We start from the raw sequence: 18,509 nt of genomic DNA on the forward strand, positions 1-18,509 counted from the left end.
TTGAAATTATTTGCATTTATGTGAACATTTATTGTGCCTTTTTTAAGATGTTGGAGGCCTAAAACTTTGTTTTGCCTGCCTATTCTTGGCGCCTAAAAAGCGCATTTAATGCCTAAAAAGCCGCCCTCTATAGTTACGAGGCAAGCCGTAGTGGACGGCTCCAGAAATTTGGACCATCTGGCTTTCATTAACGTGCACTGACATCGCACACTACGCGGGCCTCTTCAATTTCGTCTCCATCGAAATGCGACCGCCGCGGCCGGGATAGAACAGCGACTATCGCGTCAGCATCCGTGCGTCGTTACCACTGCACCACCGGGGCGGACTGCCCTGTACTTGGGAAGGGATGTGTAAAAGAAGTCTATAACAAATAATGCCACGCCAATGGCACTGTACAAGTACTACACAGTATTGTCACTGAACAGTCACAATGTGCTTTAACAAGTTCTGTACCTTAGTCCGGCTTCTTACACTACGTAACTTCCACCTCCAATGCATAGCAGCCGACCGGGCTGTTAACCTAGTCAACATCTCTTCCCTCTCTTTTTCTTCTCCCTCTCTAAACTGAAGGTCACGGAATGCTAGTCTACATGTTCTCTGATCTTGCTGTGGAAAGTATGCTATTCACAAACGCTTATGATCCTCAACCAAAGTGGGTGTACTTAAACGACTTTGATTGCAACAACTCGTGAGCTATATCACAAGAGTAATTTGACGCCTAGGCCGATACGCACTCAGTAGTACACGAAAACGTTATTCATTAGGTTACGGAAGGTGGACGTGAGCACAAAGCCACTGAGACTTCTTGTGCCGATGACTTTAGCCTTATAATAAAAATTGTTGTGGTTTAACATACCAAAACCACTATACGATTATGAGGGACGCCGTAGTGTATAGGGCTCCGGAAATTTCGACCACCTGGGGTTTTTTAACGTGCACCTAAATCTAAGTACACTGGCCTCAAGCATTTTCGCCTCCATCGAAAATGCGGCCGCCGTGGCCGGAATTCGATCCCGCAATCTTCGGTTCTGCAGTCGAGCACCATAACCACTAGACCACCGTGGGGGGTCTCTTTTTAACTTTATATTGAAGAACTCACGAGTGCGCAAGTTTACGCTTATTTATTTTATTGCTACGGCTCTATCGAAGAACACATAAATGACCCGTCTTCTGGTTCTGTTGGACATTTGTCCACAAGAATGCAAAATCGCCACCCGGCGTTGGTATTTAGGGCAGGCCCGCGTCCTTCCACAGGTCCATGACGTCACTGCCGGCGGTCTTGAGTGCGATCCGCTCTTTCATCTTGGCAACCTGCTCCGGCGAGAAGTGATTCTTCCAGTCGCCCACGATGCCTTTCCTCACGAATTCTCCTTTAACCGGCTTCTCTAACAGGCTTCCCATGGCTTCCACCAACGACCTCATTCCGGGAGGAAGTGCTTCCAAGGGAACGCTGGTCAAATTCTTGCCCCAGACCCCCAGCTGCGCGTTGATCTTCTTCATGGAGTCGACGCTTATCGAAGAGAGTACCTTCTCGACTACGTCCGGGTTCTGTCTCAGCTTGTCGCCGTATTCCTTGCCCAGAAAGTCGGCGATTTTGAGAACCCAGCCGCGAGTGTCCTTCTTGAGGTCTTCGTAGGTGACGAAAAGCACGTTGCTGTCCCCGCGATGCTCGTACCAGGACAACAGGTGGTCGAAGTAGTCGCCGAAGTCGACTTTGCCTTCGATGAACATGTCGAAGAACTGGTCGAAGGTGCCGTCCTCGAATAAGTATAGCGGCATGTTCCTCGTGTGGTAGTAGAAGGACACGCAGCAGTCGTACGGGTTGCGGGTGATGTAGATGTACTTGGCCTTCTCGGAGTAAGGCTGCATTTTGAAGGGCAGGTGCGTCTTGATGGCTCCCGGTCGAGGCATGGCATGCGCGCCCTCTGCTCCCAGAAGCTCCAGGAACGGAGTCATGCTCATGAACTCCATGAGGCTGGCTGGGGCCACGCCGTCTCGGTATATGGCGTACACGATGTGCTGCATCCAAGTCGTGCCGCACTTTGGGTAGCTGACGACAAAGACGTCCCCGTCAAGTGGTTTGTAGGACAACGCGGAGCGCATATTCCGATCCGTGAACGTGTGGCTGACGTACAGGCCTTCGAAGTCCCTATAGACGTTCCTGGATGCCGGTCCAGGCTTGCATGCCTGCAGAGCAAATATATGAATGCATAATGGAAGGTACTATCACAACATACTTTGTTTCAATCATTTGGGTCAACTGAAGAGTAAAGTAAGGATAGCGTAAAATGCGCTAGCCAATGCACTTTGCCTTTGTGTGTGCATCAGACCGGAACCAGAAATGTGAAAAAAAAAAGGAAAATTGGCGGCGAGCTTCACTTTGCTGAAGTACCGTATCTACGGTAGATAGAGGCGTTCATTGCATTAGGAGGCCATCGAATACAAATTAAGACTGAATAAATATTATAAGTATTCGAGTTAGTGAAAACCGGCTTTGGGCAGTTCAGTGTCAGAACACCTATGATTCACCGGAACACCTACTGCCCTACTATGCGTTGGGCTTGGTAATTTTTTTTTTTTGCGCTAGGACTTCTAATTAGGTTAGATTAGGCATTGACGTCAGTACTGCAGGGCAATTACTAAAATGTTGGAGGACGTTTGAGCTTCGCCTCAAAAGTAGATTGATATTGCGTAATCCGACCCCGTTCGCATCGCCTTCTCAATCAGTAGCCTCGCTTCGCTTCTCAGGGAACACCTCAACCTTGCCACAAAGGAAAGGAACGTCTGTACGCGTAAGATTAGCCGTTTCAAACTATATCCTACCATACCTACTGCAGGTTGCTAATTGCCCACTACGCCATCATTCTTTCTTTCGCGAATCAGCGAAGGGCCCACTAGGCGTCCGTATAAGGCAATACCGGAACCTATACGCAGGTGCTCACTTTGTTGATGCTTTTTCTGCTGATGATGATAAAGCATGTGAGCACTTTGTAATGGGTGGGCCTTTAAACCTTTAACTCGTTGTGCAATTCACATGTCTTGACGCCTGGCGCGATTATGCGCTTCTGTCACGCAACATTAGATGCGTCAAGGAGGCTCCACACATTGCATGTCATTCGTATTGGGTTGTATTCGGAAGCAGTTCCAAGCAATGGCGTGGCTCTGCGGTAGAACACTTGCTGGTCACGCAGAGGGCCTGGGTTCGATTCCCACTCGAACCGACGTTTTCATTATTCATTTGAACCTATCTCCTATTTTCGCTCACTGAAAACGCTGATATCCCACTCACAACCAACAACGCCGACGCCGACACCGGAATTTCTGCGAAACGTGCTCTTTAACGCTACTGCGTTACTAACTTAAGAAATAAATTAAAAGAAAGAGGCCCGATTACGATTATAAAAAATGAACTGGTATGTGTATGTCACCTTGTTTTCAAAATCTTTAACGCTTAAGTCGCACTTCTCGAAAATAGGCAAGAGAATTTGAATATGCGACTACTGGAAAATTTGGAATATCGGATCGAATACTGTCTTATTCAAATTAAGCAGTTGCTACTCGTATGTACGAATATTTCTCTAATAGTTCAAAATTATTTTGAGATGTGAACTGCACTAAAAAAAAAGAAAATGTGCTAAAACATTTCACACCTTCGGGCAGAGCATAAAACATGAGGGCTTACGAAGTGACTTCAAGCGCTATGCTACGGTCGTTTGCACTCTCGGAATTATTCTATGCATATTTACAACCTGCTTATTTTTTCGCGACAGTCCATTCCAGGTTTTAATGATAAATTATAAATAGCGAAATGTGAACACTTATTTATGTAACTGTAAAAACGGCTGTTTAATGTTCAAAAAAAGTATTATACATTAGATTCCTCGACCTCACTACAATCACCTGCCCATCATGCTTCATAGATAGCATATCAAACGTAAATATTGACTGTATATTAACCCACCCCTTACGCGACCCCCACCCCTTACCCACCCCTTAAGGAAATAAAGATGAAATGAAATTCGTATTCGATTCTGTCTCAACGACCACTATTCACACACTCCTACTCGAAGTGTGTAATAATTTTATTGCATCAAACAAGCTGTCCGTGCGTCTCTGTCGGCCTTGTATGTAGTTGTACTTAAAATTTTGGATTTCTAGACGGCTGTTTTCTTTTGGCGGATTGTAACATTATTCCGTCTCCGTATACGTTGCCCTGTGATGACACGTGACACTGAGCGATACCAACCTCTTCGAGGGCCTTTTTGCCGGTTTCATCTGTCGGGTTCCACGATGACGGCATGGCCAGGTTGATATCAATGGCGCCGCCTGTACCTGCGTCACACAACGAGAGAAAAGAACGCGAGAGCGCTTATGATACACAAGGTATGCTGACTTAATATATATGCATACATCAGAGCAATACCAGTACACTGGGCAACACGATGAAGTGAACACACAAATGAAACGTGACAAATGTTGTTCACCAGATTCGGTCTTGGTGTCGCAATCACCGGACTCTTACGTATACCTTATTTTGTTGGTTGCAATGACAGCGGTACCAATCGTGAGCACCACGTCATGTGCCGTGCAGATTAAAATCTTGCACGCGCAGTTTGCGTGTGTACCTCGTGCACGCGCGAGAAAGACAGAAGCGGGCGACTTCCACCCCAAACAATGATAAGAGACCGTTATCATGCAAGCCCTCTCTACGTCCACGACCTTATGCTAACAGAGCAGCCATGGTTACAAATGCGACTGATAGTCTGATAAACACTTCATAGGCGCGTCCAGAAAATGAGCGCCTACTCGAATAAGCCAGATACGTTACTGTTATCCGGAGACCTTTAGTACCCCGCAATGGCGTCAGTCACCTAAATAGAAAATCGGAATTCAGTGCAATTTTCAGCAAAGGACGAATTTCCGGCGTGCTGCTCCAAATGTATTGCTCTAATCTTCAGATAAAAATAAAAGAAACTTGTTCTGCCGCTTCGTCATTCTGCATGTAATTTGAGTGTGTTTTTCGCTGAAAACGATAATTACGAACTTTGTTTATTGTGACGTTGAGCACTCTTTTTGTTGTGATTTGACGTCCTGCGTGTCCCTTTCGTGCATTTCTCCTGACAAGGGTGATCACAAGAAACGGCTGTTCATTATGGTGCAAGACCTGCCGCGGTCGACTATGTTCGTACAACTTTTTGGGGGTTTCGTTCTAGACATTGGAATTTTGCAAGCGGTTACGGAGGGCGGAGCCTTTACGTCACTCAAAGTATTTGTTTAGAAGCACGTATAGAAGGTGCTGAGTTGCGTATCTTGCTGCACAAATACTTCAGAGACGTTTATATGCAATGACTCTCACTCCGCTAGACAACTTCACAAAGGCCCCGTGCGTACTCACAGCCTTTCATGCCTTCAGTCGCGCAGTCATGCATGCGTGCCGCGCACCAGGCGCGCCTATATACGTGCGTCAGTGGTCCTGTCATGTGACGTACAAACGGTGCTAACAGCCGCTTTTCTTCACACAAGTACAGCTCCTACACAGCGGCGTTTTTGTTATTTTTTTTTCGTCGGTTTTGTCGCTCAAATTTTGACATGCCAATACCCGAAACCCGCAGAGCTGGGCTTGGCAACATGCCCTATACGTACACAGGCAAAGAACGTTTCTACAAGCTCTCTAATGACCTGTTGATACAAGGAACGTACGTGCGCGTTCCGAGGTCTACGGGATCGAGAGTGGCTTCTTTTTCCTCTTTCATAGTCATAAGCTACAGTGATCCTTGCTGGCTACTCCAGACAGCCGTCGTGTAATAATCGGCATAACTTATAAGGGACCGCTTTATTCTATAGCCGAGCTCGTTAAACGACTATGATGCTCCCAATGATATTGAGATAGGCAACGTGTAAGAGGGATGTTGATATGTAGAGATGATGAAGGTGAAAGTCAGTCACGTGTTCCACTCATACACGTAAACTCTAGCGCCCACAACATTGCGCATAGTAATATCGATGCAGAGGGGTGCAAATAAGTGCGCGATATGCAAAATGGCACACTTTCTGCGGATTCTGCAGATAAACGCAAATAAATCGTATAATACGAAATAAATAACACACCCTCAGAAAAGTGATGGGCAGGACAGCACTGCTGCTGTATAGAACACGTAAGCACTGTGACTGCGTTAGTCAAATAGTCAAACGTTTTGACTGGGTCAGAATATTATGGAGCACCGTTGCAGGGTGTCGAGCAAGGGAGGGAGCTGTGGCATTAGCTTTCGTTCGCGCACAAGTGCGCACGCGCACACACACTGGCGAGGGAACTAGTGTTCGTTACAATGCGTTGCTCCAAGTGCGAAAGCTTGTCTACTTCTTTGCATCTCTCGCGCCACTGGTATGTGTGCGCCTGCGTGAGTGCGTGCCTGAGGTCACGCGTTCGATCCCTGTCATGGCGGTAGCATTTGAAAAGGGACGAAATGCAAAAAAAAAAACTTTCTCCGGAACATGGTGACCAACCAATAAGCAGCACTGCACCAATATAGTTGGATTTTGCAGCGCTATACTAAACGCACACAAAAACGACGCAGGAAGAAGCAGAAGAGAACAGAACTTCTCGCAGTTGTCCTGTTCATTTGTGCTTCTTCCTGCGTGTGTCTTAGTAGCGCGCAGCAATATTCAACTATATATAACCAACTAGCTCATACCCTGGCTCTTCTAGCATAAATTCGTGCTCGATCGTAATTAGGTGATTGAGATACACACCAAAGTTATGGGGTGTCCCTCATTATGTAGAATAATTTAGGTGTATGCACGCACGCACATAATATATATATATATATATATATATATATATATATATATATATATATATATATACACAAGCTTGCGTGCAATTCAGCTTCAGACAGGAGACCGGTTTCGGCGCTCGTCTCATGCAAACTGGATGCAATTTTTCCCTCCCTCTTCGGAACTGCATCGTGGCCTTCTATGCCTGCTGCATGATGTTGCCTCACAGTATACACACGGCAAATGCGCGGTCTTCCTTGTAAGCGTTTCCCCACCAGCGATTATGGTCCACGTGCCACAGCGTTTTTTTTTCCCGCACGCTATATAGGCACACGCTAGGTATACATTGAGGTCTTGTCGCGGCTGTTTCGTAGAACGTAATGGCGCCGGCAGCATCCTGCCTCCAACCTCACGCAATGTATCCGCAAGCGGTCAGTGTTATCGCGACGGTCAGAGCTCGGCATTCGAAAAAGAAACTACATATGCCGCTAAAATGCATACATCATCACGTATAAAAAAGTTTAGCATACTAAATATAGGTGGCTTCCACTGGCGTCACTGAAACAGTCATGCTGATTCACTGCATGGTAGGGCGCAAGGTTTGTGACGTCACGTTAATGTTATCATTGCATCACTTCCAAGTTCCTTACGTCATCAGAGCTACCACGTTGGTGAACCAGTACTTTATGAATCTGCGTCCATGATGTCACATGTAAGCTATCTATGAAAGGGCACATAACCCTGATGTAATGCATCCATAGCACACGCACACACGCACGCGCGCACATACACACGTGTGCGAGAATATTAAATTCACACAAGGCACGTTGCAAATGGTAATTGCAGGTTACACGTAGGTTGCATTGATTTTTGCAACATATACACAGGGTTTTTCACGCAGTTGAAGCCACTGAAGTTTGCCATTGTTGGGGAGTAGTAGTCATGGGCATGTTCATATTTTTTTTCTCGGATGTGAAGTCATGCATTGGTATTGCACATCCTTGCCCAAAGCGCTCAACTGTTACACAGCGTAAAATGATGACGTGCCTACAAGAAGTTCCACATAGGAGCGCAATGTACAAATCCCAGCTACGGCTTTCACGTCCAGTTGGCGCAGGTTGTCTTCGTATATCACCCGTCACACGTCTTGCTTTCGCGACATCAGCGCCTTCGTGCACTATGATCGTCCAGAAAATAACGCGCACGCATCTCTTGTTTCGAAGTACACCTAAAAAAAGACTAACTCATGAACGACGGTTGAGAGAAATGTTCGTTACTGTTCTTTCAGAAGCCACGGAAGTGGCTATTTCGCGCAAAGAAAACACAAGGGGAGGGATAAGGGGAGCGCAAACTTTCGACTGTTTATTCCAAATTTACTGCAGTAGTATATATATACGCAAACACATGCGCAGAAAGCGAGGCAAACAACGAACAGATAACGTTTTGTGCAATGCAATACAGAGGTATAGACATGCGCAAAAGGGGCAGGCTCACAACAATCGGATACCATCTTAATCACAACCTGCGATGCAAGAACGTGCTCTCTGCCTGCGAAAGGAACAATGAAGTGTCACTAATGCATAATAAACCTCGTGCTTTTATGTGAAAAGCTTCCAACAGCTCCCGAGCAGTGGTGTCCCTGCTTCTCCCAAGAATCTGAATCTTGTGCAGATACGGCTCACACTTGTGGGAACTGCAGTGGGCCGGCAAATGTGCCCCATCTTTACCTTTTAGTGACAGCTCGTGTTCCCGCTTCACTTCATTGTTCCTTTCGCAGGCAGAGAGCACGTTCTTGCATCGCAGGTTGTGATTAAGATGGTATCCGATTGTTGTGAGCCTGCCCCTTTTGCGCATGTCTATACCTCTGTATTGCATTGCACAAAACGTTATCTGTTCGTTGTTTGCCTCGCTTTCTGCGCATGTGTTTGCGTATATATATACTACTGCAGTAAATTTGGAATAAACAGTCGAAAGTTTGCGCTCCCCTTATCCCTCCCCTTGTGTTTTCTTTGCGCGAAATAGCCACTTCCGTGGCTTCTGAAAGAACATGAACCGACTAGCCCAACAGCGTGTGCTTCTGGTTCGTTACTGGAGCCAGGAACAAGCCGTAGCACAGGGAGTAGACCCCGGCGTTGTCCCTCAACATTGCGAGCGTGCATACATGGTTGGCGTAAATTGTTTCCCGGGCGCGAAATCTTGTAAGTATCGGAAAACTTCCGTAACTTAAACTATGGTATATGTGACCAACATAGCGAAACAGGCGATATACTGCAAGATAGTGAGTTGGTATACATTGCCCCTTTCCTGTGAAGCACGCTTCGAACTGTCTTGAGGCCGTGTGGCACATGACCTACCGAGTGGTAAGAGAGGAGCAAAACATCTACAAACCTGTAGGGAAGTTGTTCGAGCACGATCAGCCCTGTTTTCGTCGGCTGGCACGTCCTACACGTAGGCGGAGCGGCGCGCAACCCGGGCACAACGGCGTCAAAACACGTACTCCAGCTGGAGAGCGCGCCGTTCACACTCGTGACGGTCGCCTTTGACGCCCCTTATGACAACTTCCGGGCAATTCGGAGCCAAGGACAGCGGGCTCTGCCGAGACGGCCGCCGCGTTGTGTACTCAGCCACTCAGCGGTTAGAATGAGAGAGAGAAAGAGAGAGAGAACGACAGCAGGAAAGAAGAGAAGGAAAGAAGACAGCCCTCTCTCCTACGGCTACTGCTTCCCGATATCGTCTTTCCTCTTGAGATGTGGGACTCGGCCTCAGTAGATACTGATCCCTGAGCGAACGCACATTGCGCGTCTGATGGCACTGACGTTGCCGAAGCACTTGTACATCCAATTATAGCTATTGCGCAAAGATACGAACGGACAAAACTGGGACGAGAACGCGACACTGAGCGTTAGCCATCGACTGTCCTATCTCTCAAAAAAAAAAAAAAAAAAAGAAGAAGAAAGAAAAGATACGAAACGTAAATATATCCTATTCGCCTGCGCAAAGATGCCCTTTCGTGTTCACTTGCGCTATCTATTGCCGAGATTAAGCTAATCTCTTTTTCTACTGGGTGAAAGAGACACCCAGTTTATATCACCCAGTAAAACCTCACACACGAGTGCGTTGCCTTTGTCAAAGGTGTCGGAGCCGCGTGACCATCCGAGGAAACCTTCGTCTGAATGGCGCCCGCTCGTGAAACTGCGTAGCGCGAGAGCCCCAAACTAGCACAGCCTCTTTTAGGAAGCGTCGTGCACGCGAAATCTCGCCAAGTCTCGACAGATTTTCGGCGCTCGCGATCGCCCTGAAAGTAAGTCGCGCGTTGGAAGAAAAAAATGAAACGAAAGTGCTGAAGGTCATGTTGCGCGCTAGTACGAAAGGAGAGAGAAAGCGCTTGAAGCGTGCGGCAGATCCCTGTAACTCCACTTGCGCTTCACGGATTCCAAAATTTTTTTGCGGAAGTCGATTCGTGAGGCAGTAAGCTCTTTTAACGAAGCCTTTAGACGATTACTTGGAAAATTGTTGCAGAGCCCTTTTAAGTGATAGAATCGGGGAACAGGCTTCCTGGAAGACACTGTGTGTCTCTTACAGTATATAAGAGACACAATAAATCACTTCGACGTTCTCAGTCGATTGCAATGTTCTTCCAACGTCCATTGTAGCTCTTTGCACCACAGGCGGGGTTGCACCGCATCCGCGATCGGTACACCTTTGGCCGATCGACGATGTCGATTGATGACGTCATTGTGCGACGCCATGCTGACGCAATCAGAGAACGTCAAGGGAGTTTTTGGACAGAGCTCGCGAAAGTCTCGCAATGTCTCGCGGAAGGAAGCGCCAAGATAGCCACTTAAGGCTTTCGCTTTAATAACCGTTTCGCGACCCGGTGAAGGTCTGCCCACATGTACGACCACACATTGCCTGGTGATAGAATAATAACGCCAAAAGGCTTTCACTCCGCCTACGCACTGAATGACTTCGCCACGGACGCATGCGCAAAAACAGCTACAGGTGCACGGGTAGCAGCTGTCTTGTGCAACAATGACTCGCGCAGTGCATCCCAGCACAATGAGTCACCTGAGGTTCAGGAACATTCTTATTATCTTTTTATTCACGACGCGCAGAGCGGCGTGCGAACATTTGGGAAAAGTGGTACTTACCTGTATACCCCGATGGTTTTAGAGTTCACTTTAAGCTTCGTTATCTCGGATTATAATTATTACTCAATATTAAAGCATTCTTACATATTGCCTTCACATGGCTTTGTCTAACAAAAAAGGTGCCCTCGATTTACGCTTTCATCTTCTTTCGTTCATTTCACAGCCAGTATCGGGACCACGACAGATTTGGCACCTTTAGAAGCATGTGTCTGACTATGGGTCTGAAGAACAAAAAAAAAAAAAAAAGCACGCGAGGCTTGCGTGGGTCAGCTGCCAGGTCGTAAAAGATCACGTGCTGCGTGAGACCATAAGGTAAACGGGCCCCATCACCGTAGTCCCTGCCTTAGGTAAAAAGCAATGTTCCGCACCAGTGGCGTAGCCAAGAGGAGGAGGAGGGGGAAGTGTCGAACCTTCGCCGAAACTTTCAGACGAGTACCCTTGCCCTCGCATCTACCGTCGCAACAGGAAGAAGTGCCCCCAGAAATGTGGAAAGATGGGGTTGGAATTAAGATGGCGATGCATAGGCAGGATTCTCCATTAGGGGGACCAAATTTCACCATAGCCACCCCCCCCCCCTTTTTCCACCGTCGGTCGAGTCCGAAAAGAAGGAAGCTTCGCCATGAATGCAAAATGAAAATGAAGAGATGACATGCTTCTCGCAACGGCCTGCGATTGGTCCTCGGCTTTCCTGGGGTAAAGGTGGGGGGAAGTAAGCAGCTCTTCGAATGTAACACCAGGGGTTCTCGGTAGCCACGCATTATCGTTAAAAAGCATGCGTACAGCCATAACCCTGCGGCGTGAGCATTAAAGAATGGCGTGAAAGTTCCGAATGAGTACAGGTATGGAGCAGAATTGACGGCCCGGGCCTTCTCACGATTAGAAGGGGCAGCAAATTGGGCGAGTTGGTTTTGAATCATCGTACTTTGAATAACGGCACGACTTGAATGCACGCACAAAAGAAGGAAGAGAGACACGACGTGGCACTGGTTCATAACTGAAACTTATTCACTTTCAGTGTCGAGGAGTTAGTAAAGAACTTGAAGGACGCTTGACCTTGGCTTTCAAGAGTAGAACGCGATAGCGTAATCGGGCCGCGTTCACATCGCCTTCTCAATCGCTAGCCTGACTTCGCTTCTCGGCGGACACCGTGAGCAAGGAAAGGAATGTCTGTGCGCGTCACATTGACCGTTTAAAACTATCATATAATGCCCGCTGCAAGTTGCAGTTGTGAATGGCCCACTACGGCCTAATTCTTCCTGCTGCGAATTGTCGAAGTACTCACCATTCGTCGTTAAATTAGGGCAACACGCACTTTGATTATGCTGTTGTTGATGGTTGATTAATTATGGCCGTGCGCTTTTTGATTGGTGGGCGGCGGGCCTTTAAACCAACCACTCGTTGCGCCACTCATATGTTTTGGCGCCTGGTGCGATATACTACGTATCTGCCATGCAATATCACATGCGTTAAGGAGTCTCCTATACATTATTATAGGGTCTTTCTTTTTTTTTTCCAGAACTGGTTCAAGCACTGGCGTGGCTTGGTGGTAGGACACCTCGATGACCCGCAAAAGTCCTGGGTTCTATTCCCACTCGAACCGAAGATGTTTGTTATTTCTTTATGTGCATCAATTTCGAATTTTCGCTCACGGACAGCGCCGCTTTTTCGCTCACAGCCAACGACGCCGACGCCGACACCGGAATTTCTGCGAAACGAGCTCTTTAATGCTATCGCGTTAAATTAATTTTTTTTTTTTTGTTTTGCGAGGCAAGTGACCCCTTCCTGCGAACAGGGCGCCAAACAAGACTAAGGCGACCACTGTCTGAGTATGTTGTTAGCACTCAAGTGATGACAGGTGCATCACATGGTTACATTAAGGAAGTCATGACAAGTGTGAATTTTTTTATTATCCGTTTTCATACCGACTACCCATTTTCTGTTGGAAGGAAGATACTTTATAAGGATGTGTGCGATGTTATGTTGCTAATCATAATGTATATATGGCGCTTATAATGCAGGCCAGGGTCAGAATATATTCTTAAACGAGTTCAAAGAACGCAAGCAGCTACAATGGCGAAGTCTTTCTTTTTCAATCTGGACACAGGAACATGTCCGCAAGGACAAATGAGCGTGTATTGGTTTTTTTATGCCATGGGGTGCCCACTGTTCAATATGTAACTGGGTTATACGCACCCTTGTTTGCAGAATGCGAATATACCCGAACAACATGAATGCATTGTACCGGTGATAAGGAAAATAAATGTAAAGGAGAACACTTGCTATGCAGGGTTTATTCAAATATTTCGTGAGAGTTGAATAAAAGTTCTGTGTCGGACAGCGTGTGATGTCGACATCCAGCACTGCACCTGTCAGAAAAAACATCGGCTTTGCGAAATGGCGATTTTGCCAAACGAGCGTTTCGCTTCCACTTCCACGCAAAGTACGTATTTTAAAGGGGCTGTCAACCGTCCTTCATCGCTTTTCAGTTTTGTACTGCAATAGAAAGCGTACCGTCTGAAGTGTCCAACCTTGCGGCGGTTTCTCTGGAAAGTCAGTAGAAAATTTTAAAACAGAATTTTTCTATCTGCGTTCGGTCTTCTTCCATTGGCGTGAAACGTGCCCGCAACACTGGTTGGTGGACGCGACGACTATTGTAGTGCCGGTAAAAATTAAAACTGAAAGCACATGTGATTTCTGTAGGATTACTTTATTTTCGCTGAACACTAATGTAATGAATGTAACAGTCGTTTTCAGAGCGCTAGAGTTAAATGAATCCTTATTATAAGATTACAGAACACTTGTTTTGCTCTAATCGCAGTCTATGCGTTTATTTTAGCACTGCTGCCGCAATCCAAGCCAAGCCGATTCATCAAAAAGAGACGATAAACGCACGCCTTCACAGCGCAGCACATGTGAGACATCCTAACAACAAGACAGCGGCACAGTACGACCAGCGCGGAGCGGAGGGCCGCATGAGCGCATGAGTTGAAGCAGGCGAAATCGAGGACGGCGCCGCAAGCAGCGCCACCGGGTGCCTTTTTGGATGCGTGAGAAAAAAGAAAGCAAAAAATTACTCTCTGACGCAACCGAAAGCTGCCTCAAGTGCGTAAAATACAACTTCAAGTTATACATGTTTGTTTTTAATCAAAATGAGCCTACCTGCGAAGGTTTCTTGTCCTATACTAGTAGATTGACCACATCGTTGTCGGGTGACGCTAGCGGTCATTCTTTCACGATTTTCAATATCAAATTATAGATATAATTCCTTTTTTATGGGGCAAAAGCATGCTCGTTGTTGCCGATGTGACGAACGATCTTCTCATTTTCCTCACAATTAGAAAACTTTTTCCGAGCGGTAGACAGTCCCTTTAAATAAATCATTTGTAAGACTCCACTCGTATACGCCTCTTCTTTCTTTGTGTCCTGTGCTGCTGCGCAGTTTGCTAGAAGAAGAAAACATAAGTTAGTTTTCGCACGACGTTCCCTGCGGAACAACATGCTCGTATTCCTCTGCGTCGCCTCCGCCCACCACGATTTCGAGGCGCCGCACACCAGTACGCGGCCCGTTGCCACACGTGGGAATTCAGACCGTTGTCCAGCGGGTCAATCGTCTTGACACAGTTGTATTCCTGGACCGGCTGAAACCTGCCTTAGTATATATATGCTAACGTGGCTACTCCTGCCTTTGATTATCCACAATGTCTTGTCACGGCATTAATGCCCCCGGCAACGCAAGACCCGTCCTCGTCGCCTAAGCTAAGCATGTGCTTATGCCGACTCCCTGTCCGAAGCAGAAGACAGTGCGGTGGCGCCGCTGCGCTGACGAAGAAGAGGACGGCACGCGCACTGTGAGCGTTATCTGTTCTTGCCCAGCGTTCTAAGGCAATGCGCCGCTCTTTCCCCACCTCTACGACGGGTGCGCACGACGAGTAGAGGTGGACCGAAGCGTCGTACGAACCAACAAGCCATGCCACCGAAGAAGACAACTGCCCGGCGTCAGGCTTCATCTATCTACGCTGACGTTACAAGCCAGAATCGCACAAATGTGCTGGAAGCGGAAAGGGATGAAGAAGTGCCGTTGGGCGAAGGCCGTTTCCAGATGCAGGTCCTACTAGTGTCGATGCTTGCGGGGACTACGTTCCTGTTGCACCTGGTAAGCTTTCGACTCACGACGCGCATTATGGACCACTGGTGTCGACCGACAGAAGCTTTCGCCAATCTGAGCGTCGAAGAGTGGCGCCAAATGGCCACACCCATCGAAGAGGACGGCACCCGAAGTCGTTGCAGGCGTCGTGAACCACCCGACGGCGGCAGTGCAGCGTCTATAGTAAGCTGTGATGCCTGGGACTTTGACTACGCGCCTTACGGCAACAACATAGTGAGTGAGTGGCGGCTGGTGTGCGACCGGCGGTGGCTCATCGAACTGGCCGTGCTAACCTACATGACCGCATGCGTCATCGCACTCCCTGTGGCAGGAGTTGCCGCCGACCGCATTGGCCGCAAGATCGTCATGAACGTCTCGCTCGTTGCGCTGCTCGTGGCCGGATTCACCACGAGCCTCGCCAACTCGTACCTGCTCTTCGTGGCACTGCGCATAGTCGTGTCTGTGTCGAGCAACTCTCTGTGGCTCGTGCAGTACTCGGTCCTCTACGAGGTCTCGACGATAGCGCGCAGAGATTGCTACTGCTTCCTCTCCATGGCGGTGGCCTCGATCGCCATGCCCCTCGTGGTAGCCGGCATGTCGAGGCTGCGATTGGCCTGGGAAGGGGTCCACCTCTTTCTCATGGTGCCCACGACCATGCTAGCTGCTGCGTTCTACACAGTGGGCGACGAGTCGTGCACGTGGCTCGTAGCCACGATACAACCTCGGAAAGCCGAGCGTGTCGCCCTAAATGCCGCCCGCATGAACCACGCAGACACCGATTACTGCCGCGCTTGGTTCTCTTCCGAGGTGCGCAAGGCTGAGCGTCGAAGCAGCGAGCATCTCACCGAGCACAACGTCCTCACCATGTTCAATCCACAGCTGAGGAGACGCTTCGTGCTGCTGTGCTACGTGTGGTCCTCATTGTCGTTCTCCTTCAACCAAGTGAATCTGAATGACATCTTCCCCGTCAAGAAGACAATCTCCTTGGCCGGCATCTTGGGAATGGTGCCAATGTATGCTGGGGCCTACGGTTTCATGTCGCGGTACGGTGCAAGGCGTTCTTGCACGGTGACTATGATCGTCTTCAGCTTCGTCGCAGTTGCCCTGACTGGTTTGTACGGCAGCGAAAAGCACACGTCCAACGCGGTGCTCGTCGTGATTCTCCGCATGCTGGCCAATCTGTTTGTAGTGCTTGCTTTCGTTGTGACCGTACAGTACTACCCGGTCAGGGTGCGCTGTACGGGCATTTGCGTGGGTTTCGCTCTGGGCAGACTGACCGGATCTCTGGGAGAGATTGTGTTTCGGCTGTTTCCCAAACACCGCCGAGATATCATGATAGCCTTCGTTGCTATCGTAATGGCGTTGTGCTCCATGGCCGTGGAGTACCTTCCGCACAGAGTCCCCGACATCACCGTGCTAACTGGATCGGCGCGCCCTCCTTCCAGACATGGCAGCACGTTCGCCGGCGACGAGTTCAGGCGCTCGCTTCAGGGCTCGTTGGGTCCACTGCCCAAAGGACCCGTCAAGGCGCGTTCTTCCAGGGAACGCCGTTCGAGGAGTGAGTCGTTGCCCGAGCAGTTTTCGCTAAGGGCTTCGAGCATCTCCCAGTCATCTGTTGTGCCAAAGCGCTGAACTCTATCCACGAATGTGTGTGCATGTATAAATACCTTGCCGTATAAATTTACTTGTGTAAGAGCTCTGCTAAGCCTGTTCATATTGCAAACTCTATAGACAACGTTCAATCCTTGAAGTAGCCTGCTCTAGATAGCGTGTGCTCACGTGTGATACGCTTTACATGTGTTATTGGCACATTTGGATTGGCAGGCTCAACGTTAAAGAAGCTATTGTAATCATGGGTGCAATATCAGAATCAGAATCCACTTTATTTCCAACACACTTGTTGGGGGTCTCCCAGGCAAAAAGCTGTGCAAAACAGCTTGACAGGACCTGAGGGCCTACAGAGGGCAGCACATGCAGTGGATTTCACGCAGATGTGCACTTGTAAGCAAAACAAACAGCATAATACAAAGAAAATATAAAAATCACTATATATACAATGAATATCAGAACACCCTTTCTGTATGACGCACGGAACATGAAATATTATTTAGTTTTGAGCAAAGAAAAAGATTTATGGCTTCATCAAATAATCACGCACATTTGATTTGAACACACGAACACATTAATTTATTCATGTCATCCTGTTTCCATCTTGTCGTAGTAAGCTAACTCCGTGGTACACAGTGTATTTATTTCAGTATCGTAATGGTGACACCGACGACGGCTGATAGCAGCGAAAGTTCACGTCTACAGGGCCAGTTTATATTCGTGGGTGGCCGCTATGGACCATGGCGGAGTTAGCGATGCGAGTCATGTCACCGGTATTTCTAAGTCTACACACTATTCACACCGAAGGCGAGAGAGAGCGAGTGTGCCGCTGGTATGTCGTAGGCGGTGATGCGATTACGACTAATGCATGAATTCTCACAGCCCTCGTGAAGTTAATGCCACGCCGCCGTAAAAAATCGTAGAGGTCATATCCAACTATAAGGCGCAGCAAATTAATTGGATTGGATTGGATTGGAAAAGTCCGGAGGCGTGTGCCTTAGCAGACGGCGGGCCGCTCCCACGACGGGACAGTCAGGCCGAGACCTACCGCCGCATCGTGGGCCCTCTGGACAGTCCAAAGTTGTGACTGAATGTCCGGACTCCTCAGAGCGGAGCCCCACTTGCTGGCCGATGCTGTATCAGTGCCACGTACCGAGGGGCACTCCCAGAGCATGTGGTGTAAGGTAGCTAAACAGCCACATTTCGTGCATGAATTAGTTAAATAAACATCAGGATAAAGCTTGTGCAGAAAGGCAGGGTTAGGATACGTCTCAGTTTGCAGCAATCTCAGTGTCAAAGCCTGACCTAACTTTATGCTTTATATAGTGTATCTATAGCTATATTTAGTCGACAGGGCTCGAATAAAGGACGCTACATCCCCGGTTGCATATGTTCAGACACGGGAACTTTATTTCGCCTGACGGCGAAAGTTCGCTTTTCGAAACGCCAACATCAGCCGACGTATCTTTTCTTCGCACACAGTGGACCACTATGTACAATTCTAAATCTTCCTGCTAACTGATTCAATTATTGAGATAAGGTTTATGTTACGGTCCCTTTACTATACTGTAGTGAACAACGATCCGACTACGAGAGTTTTTGTCGGCGCCGCTGGGGGTGGCCCAGTCCTGAAGGGACTTGAGCAAGAAAACCTTGGTTTGTGCTAATCGGTTCATACTTCAAGTTTCGAATTATCAGCGCGAAATATTAAAAAAAAGCACAAGTATGCAGGACACGTCGCGCCCGACCACATTGTGTCAATAAAATTTCCTGAAACTTACCATCTGAAGTGTCTGGCTTCAGTAGAATACAATGTAATTACTTTTTACCGA

General features: G+C 47.9%; 2 protein-coding genes across 2 annotated transcripts; one reads left to right on the plus strand and one right to left on the minus strand.

Annotated features, from left to right (window-relative positions):
* Positions 1-1,090: 1,090 nt before the first annotated feature.
* On the minus strand, positions 1,091-9,382 carry LOC119387694 (sulfotransferase 1C2). The gene is made up of 3 exons (XM_037655169.2): positions 9,163-9,382; positions 4,247-4,332; positions 1,091-2,187 (listed from the first exon to the last, which is right to left on the minus strand). Exons 2-3 carry the CDS (start codon positions 4,298-4,300, stop codon positions 1,228-1,230), a joined length of 1,014 nt encoding a protein of 337 aa, XP_037511097.1. The 5' UTR covers positions 4,301-4,332; positions 9,163-9,382; the 3' UTR covers positions 1,091-1,227.
* Positions 9,383-14,892: 5,510 nt separating this feature from the next.
* On the plus strand, positions 14,893-16,701 carry LOC119386102 (solute carrier family 22 member 7). Its single transcript, XM_037653448.1, has one exon. It carries the CDS (start codon positions 14,893-14,895, stop codon positions 16,699-16,701), a length of 1,809 nt encoding a protein of 602 aa, XP_037509376.1.
* Positions 16,702-18,509: the final 1,808 nt, after the last annotated feature.

The sequence above is a fragment of the Rhipicephalus sanguineus genome, chromosome 3, assembly GCF_013339695.2.
Source record: "Rhipicephalus sanguineus isolate Rsan-2018 chromosome 3, BIME_Rsan_1.4, whole genome shotgun sequence".
NCBI classification, from domain to species: Eukaryota; Metazoa; Arthropoda; class Arachnida; order Ixodida; family Ixodidae; genus Rhipicephalus; species Rhipicephalus sanguineus.

Coding starts and splice junctions, on each gene's coding strand:
- LOC119386102 (XM_037653448.1), top strand. CDS start 14,893: ATGCCACCGAAGAAGACAACTGCCCGGCGTCAGGCTTCATCTATCTAC.
- LOC119387694 (XM_037655169.2), bottom strand. CDS start 4,300: ATGCCGTCATCGTGGAACCCGACAGATGAAACCGGCAAAAAGGCCCTC. Junction 2,188..4,246: donor GCAAAAAGGCCCTCGAAGAG/GTTGGTATCGCT, acceptor TTTGCTCTGCAG/GCATGCAAGCCTGGACCGGC.